The 6,664-nt window shown below is 40.9% G+C and overlaps 1 protein-coding gene across 1 annotated transcript in view; it reads right to left on the reverse strand.

The window, feature by feature from the left end:
* The window catches only part of LOC122086853, a 191,273-nt gene extending 184,816 nt beyond the window's left edge, over positions 1-6,457 (reverse strand). Inside the window, 1 exon segment of the mRNA XM_042655792.1 lies at positions 5,788-6,457. Within this exon segment, the coding sequence (XP_042511726.1) occupies positions 5,788-5,884 (97 nt within the window). The 5' untranslated portion in view covers positions 5,885-6,457.
* Positions 6,458-6,664: the final 207 nt, after the last annotated feature.

Consider the following 6,664-nt stretch of genomic DNA (forward strand, 5'->3'; position numbering starts at 1 on the left):
GATGAATATCTTACATTGGTATGAATATAAACATTTAATATTTATTTAGCATATGAGTAATAGGATTTAACTAGTATTTGAGTCAAATAGATTGGTTTTATAAAAAAAAGTACACAAGAACGCTTTAGTCAATAAGGCGACGCTTTATGCCCGCCTTATTGCTAAGGCGCTCCGACAGACCCTCAAACGCCTTAGTCGCACCAGCGCCTTAAAAACTATGCGAACCACATATATCTTCGTCTTGTGTTGTGTGCTTATGTATTTGCATTGTTATATTATCCACTGAAGGAAGGTTTGAGGAGGATGGGATATGTGATGTGTGGCTGGTGACAGCCTTATATGTATGTGTGTATGTGTGTGTTATAAAGTGGTGTGTGGTTTGTGAATGTTGCATGGGCTGTGTGATTGTGAACTGCCAATGAAAGTCATCACTTAAAGAGTGAGGTCTAAGGGATTGCTTTTTGGAGATATCTATTTTCACCCCCTTTTAGTGACCATCTCAATCCAACAATTGGTATCAGAACTATGGCTGTGCAAATAGCTTAACAGCTCAAAGTGATCCATGGCACCATTATTTGATGGAAGAATTTTTCCATATCAAGATGTAAGATGGAGTCATATCTTGGAAGTTTGGGACAAGATGTCTGGGAAGAATCTATGAACAGTTTAAAAAAGACAATTAAATTTGACACACAAGCCAGGGGTGCAATTTTGTTTGGACTAGTTGACAGTGCAAGTGTCAAAGTTAGTGCATGCAAGTCATCCAAGGAAATGTGGGATAGACTAAGCAGGCTTTATGAGTATGGGCAGTCAACCAAAGAGGGTTCTACATCTAAAGCATTTAACAGATCAGCAAATGAGTGCTTTTGCAGTCATTAGGAGGCACAAATGACCCATCTTTTATGGTTTCTAGTGAAAGGGAACATCAGTTGATGGGTGAGCTTGATGAATCTGATATTAATGAAATATAGACGTAGGTTGATTTAGAAGGAGAGTTGATTGCAGCTCTGGATGAATTGAACTTAGATAGGTAAAGACTCAGAGTTACTTTAAGAGATATAAAATCCAAATAAGATCTTCTCAAGTTTAGAAGTTCAAGAAAAGGAGTCTAAATTCATTATTAAAGAATTAGAAGTTCAAATCATTAGCAAAGATGAGAAGTGAGTAGGCTTGAAGAAGAAATCACAATTTTAAGAGCACAGTGTCAAAGTTGAAGGAGTCAAGCATTCTTCATTGGGAACAGAGATAACTTAGTTGTAGCATTGAACCCATAGTTGTCACAGCACCAAGGCGAACCAAGGCGCTGGAGGGCTGCCTAAGCACTTAGGCGATGAGTCGCCCGCCTTAAGGCGATCAAGGCGACGAAGTGTTATTTTTTATTTTCCTTCTTTTCTAACATTATTTAGTATGCTACATATACCATGTATCATAAAAAATCAACATCAAGCCACATCAAGTCATCAAAAATCAACATTAAGTAACATTAAATCATAAAAAATCAACATTCTTGTTTAATAATAAGTTTGACTGGTCAAATGATTTTATTTTTATATGAGACATTTTATAATCAGTAGAGCACAAAATCAGCTTTCCAACAAGTCTAAAATTACTTAAATATGAGTTTCAATGACTCCACCCCATCGTCCCCCCACCTCTCCCCTCCCTCCTCCAAATCTCATCAATAAATTCATCCCTGACTATCTTCTTTCCCCCCTTCTAATGTAAGATCGGATCACAATTGATCCAATCCCAGGTAGGATCTTTAGTAAATTCAATAAAAATCAAATTTCGGGACAGATAGTATGAACAAAATAGAAAATAAGAGAATAAAGGGAAGAATGGGGGTAGGGGAATGGCTATCTCAGCCTGGGCATCTCACCCTCAGCTATCTCAGTTGATGATCATCATTTCTCAAGAAATAATTTTGCAGACAGCAAAAATAAACTTTCATTCAATCAAATTCGTCTTCAATGTTGTAGCCCCTTATAAACTTATATAGAAGACTTAAAACTGACTCAAACACTAAAAAAGAAAGGCCCAACCCAATCCTTGGCTCATTGGGAAACCTAAACTGAATAGAAAACTGAAATAACAAAGAAGATAGACTCAAAACAAGACTCTAACTAAACAAATGAATTAAATCCCGTTTTTCTACTTTCTAACCATATTTTAGGCCCATTAAAGTGGCTCAATACAAAGAAAACTCATGGGATCAAAAGCCCAACACATACATAACCCAGCCCAAGGCTTATTTTCAATAAAATAAGCCTATTAAATGACCTATATGCATCACTAACTCTTCTTCTCCTCGACGAGCAGATTCTTACAGCTATCCTCTCCCACAAATCCAATAAGACCCCCGGCTTGGACGATTTCAACATGGGATTCTTCTCTTCCTATTGGCATATTATTAGATTTTATCTAATTAATGCCATCCGCAGTTTTTTCCTCTCTCCCAGTCAGATTCAAGGGGTTAACCACACCTTCCTTTGTCTCATTCCCAAAAAGGAATGTGCTAATTCCATGCCGAACTTCAGGCCTATCTCCCTGTGCAATCTTCTCTACAAATTCATTGTGAAGATCCTGGTCAACTGTATCCAAACTGTCATTGACTCCTAGGTTAGCCCAAACCAATCCGCTTTCATTCCTGGTAGGAGTATTATTAAAAATATCATACCCTACCATGAAATTATCAAAAGTTTTGATAGAAAATCCCACTCCTCGACGGCCCTCCTCAAAATTAATATTCACAAGGCCTTTGATTTTATCTGTTGGGATTTCATTCAACAAATCCTTTTGCAAATGCCCCTCTTTTGTTTACTGGATTCACTCCTGTATCTCTTCCCCCTCTTTCTCTGTCCTGGTCAATGGTAGCCCCGCAGGTTATTTCTCCTTTTCTATGGGCATCCGCCAAGGGTACCCTCTCCCTCCCTTCCTCTTCTCCCTTACTCTTGAAGTCCTTTCCCGATCCATCTAATCCTCTACCGACCAGCACCTCATCTCTCCAATCCCCAAATGCAAATCCCTCCAGCTTACTCACATTGCCTTTGCTGATGACCTCATGATCTTCTCAAAGGCCGACCCTACCTCCATCTCTTCCATCATGTCCTCCCTCTGCCTTTTTTAATCCCTCCCCAGACTCAAAACTAATCTCAAATCAAAAATTTTCCTCTCTAGAGTCTCTGATGCCTGCCGAGCTAATCTCCTTCAGCTCACGGGCTTTCTCCCTTGGATCTCTCCCAGTCAAGTATCAGGATCTCCCCCTAATCCCCACTAGGCTCTCTGCCCACCACTACTTCCTCATCCTTGATCAGATGAGAAAGAGGCTTCAGCTTTGGACAGGGAAACTTCTCTCCTATGCTAGTCGCCTGGTTCTCATTAAAGCAGTTCTCCAATCCATATCTCTCTACTAAAAGGGTGTCTTTGTTCTCCCAGATGCCACCTATTAATCCATTGAATCCATGCTCTCCTCCTTTCTTTGGAAGGGCTCCGACTCTTCCAAATTCCTCTAGCCTTTGAGTTGGGACAAAGTCTGCCTCCCTAAATCTGAGGGAGGCTTGGGTTTGCGAAAGATCAAGGACATCAATACTGCTAGCATTCTAAAGCTCATTTGGAAGCTCGTCATCAGGTAGAATAGCATATGGATCTCTTGGGTCTACTCCTCCCTTCTAAAGAATAATTTTCTTTAGTCAGCCTCCCGCGACGCCTCCTGGATTTGGCATTCTATCCTCTCCAAAAGATCCTTGGCTCTCCCTGGTATCTCCTATTCTATTAGGAATGGTTCCTCCACCTCCCTGTGGTTGGATCCTTGGTACCCTTCTGGCGTTCTCCTTTCTTTGATCTCCTCCTGTGCCCTCTATTTCTTTAGGATTCCTTGATTGGCCCCAATCGCCTCAATCATCTCCAATGGGATATGGTCCCCGCTGCCTCCCCCCCTTGGCTGATCTCTGGTCCTCCCTCCCCCCATTCCCCAGGTCACCGAGGTAGAGAGAACAAGATCTCATGGCTCCCCTCCCCTACAAGAGAATTCACCTCTACCTCTACTTGGAACCATATTCGTGTTGTGGGCTCCCCTGTCCCTTCGCATAATCTCACCTGGTTTAAAGGTCACATCCCTCACCACATCTTCACCAACTGGCATGCTTTCTCCAACTGCCTTCCTACACAGTCTTTCCTCCTCTATCGTCACATTCCAGTTTCTCCCTCTTGCTGCCTCTACTGAAATGGTGTCGAAGATACTGACTACCTCTTTTTTTCCTACCCCTTCCCCTCCAGTCTGGAAAAAGTCTTCAGCAATAGTTGGCCTCTCGCAAATGCATTCTTCCCTTGAGTAGTGAATGGATCTGGGTTGATCTGACCATTGGTGGATCCTCTATATGTGATACGGCAGGGAAATTTGCCTTCTGTACAACTATCAACCATCTGTAGATGGAGCGAAATTTTCATAGACGGACTTCCAACTCTTGCTCCTTTGAGAAGATTTGGAAAGCCATCTTCCTCAATGTTAGCTCAAAGCTTTGATGTATCTATCAGCGTCGGATTTTTGATACTCCAAAGAACAGGCTCACTATTGTCTCCTGAGGACTCCCTCTGTCTCCTCTCTCTCCCACCCACCACCCCCCCCCATGTTGTGCCCTCTTAGCTCCCCTTGGCTGTTTTTTGGTAGGGGCCTTCCCTTGTGATGTATTTGCTGCCTCCCTCTAGGGCTTGGCCTATTCCCTCCCCCCTTCTCCATTTCCCCGTATATTCTTTCCTTTGCTTGGTAATGAATTTATTTATTCATCCAAAAAAAAAAAGTTTGTCCAATTGAAAGTAGACCTGCTGTCCACCATCTAACTTCCAGTGGCAAATTATCTAAAATTATTTGAGAAGTTTGAGTATATAGTTCAGAGACTAGTGTATGAAATTATTTTCCTTCACTACTATTCACCCTCAAGGATCCTCTTTTTATCATTTTTTTTTTCCAATTAATTTTGCACAACATTTTAGGAAGATACAATGGAAAAGCTGATATGAGATCCTTCTTAGATCTTTCAGACTATCTATGAACTTTTCCATGATTCAATACCAATTTGACACTGAAGTTGATTCAATGCCAAAAAGTTAATATTTTCTGGGTCTGACATCGTAATGGTAGTCATGAACTTCTACTTGGCCATTTGCGCTGCAGAACAGTCCGTCATACCCAGTAGATAATTAAAAATTCAAAACATAATTAATAAAAGTAAGCAATCCTCGAGCCCTTCATCAGAAAAATTGCAACGACAAACAAACACGATATCCATCAATGAATCCAGACTAAGTACTGCTTTCGTCTACATTGATTCCTTTCACCAAATTCAAAGCAGTTGAAAGTTGAAACTACTCGATTTCACAAAATAATTGCAAAGACAAACAAACACGATATCCATCAATGAATCCAGACTAAGTACTGCTTTCGTCTACATTGATTCCTTTCACCAAATTCATAGCAGTTGAAAGTTGAAACTACTCGATTTCACAAAATAATTGTACTAACGATGTCAAAACCAAAGTCGCATCTACCAGTCAACTGCACTGAGTCCCACAGTATGCAACCTTCACATTTTGGGCATTCGACAGCTTGACAAACTAATCGACTAAAGACTAAAAAAGAATCACAATTCGAAATTTCACCGACAACTCTTCCACGCATTCTAAAACTCACTTATCAGAGATTTAGGTTGAAATTTAACGACCGAATCATAGATTTTAGAGTTGATAAAAGGCGAAAGGAACAGAGCAAGGATTCAAAGGAGTTGAACGAACCTTTCCAAATACTAATCTTGAAAGCTTCTTTGTTGAGACCTCTGACATAGTTCCCGAGATACTTCTGCAACAAGTGAGCGACCTGATCCTCCAACATCTTTCTTCGGTTAATGATTAACCACAACTCCACCTTCGAGTGATTGAAGAAGAAGAGTAGAAGAGAGGGAGACGAGAAGAAGAATTCAGGTTTTTCGGTTCCAAACGAATCAGAGAGGGGAAGAATATAGTGAATGTGTGTACGTTCGCGGTTGGAACGCCACGTCGCCGCCCGCCACTCGCCACTCGCCACGTCTTCATTTTAGTAATCTTCAGCGCTTGAGAACTTCGCTGGACCGTTTGTCGTGGCAATGGAAAATTCGACAAGATTTTTAATCGATTAACGTCCACCAATTTTGATGGAATTCACATTACTGCAACTGTAGTATGCAACTGTAGTAGACCTTCTCATTAAGAAAGGTGTGGAGGAGCATGATCGATGGACAGGTCTTTGAATTGGGTCTTGTTGGCGGGTTGGGAGTGGAGAGGACATAAAGGGGTTTAAACTCACATCCCCTCACCCCAAAGATTGGCCAATTATAAAAGTTTTGCCGCTTGATATTTTGGAGTAGCTTAGAGACTTGATATTTTGGAGGATAATATGGAAAGGAAGAAAGTTATAGGTGTTTTTTGCTCGGGAGTATGGCTCTCACGTCAGTATTTTTGTGTCGGCCAACAAAATCTTTGTGTCTATTTAATATGTGAAAAATGCGGTATTCAGGAGTCGTTTTCTCATATTTTATTGGGCTATATTTTTTTTTTTTTTCCATGTAATCGGGTTCAATAGTGAGTTGGCATATGCAGCCCCTTCTGGTGAGGATCCTTCAACCTCTTCATGGGA

This window comes from Macadamia integrifolia, chromosome 8 (genome assembly GCF_013358625.1).
Source record: "Macadamia integrifolia cultivar HAES 741 chromosome 8, SCU_Mint_v3, whole genome shotgun sequence".
Classification (NCBI taxonomy): domain Eukaryota; kingdom Viridiplantae; phylum Streptophyta; class Magnoliopsida; order Proteales; family Proteaceae; genus Macadamia; species Macadamia integrifolia.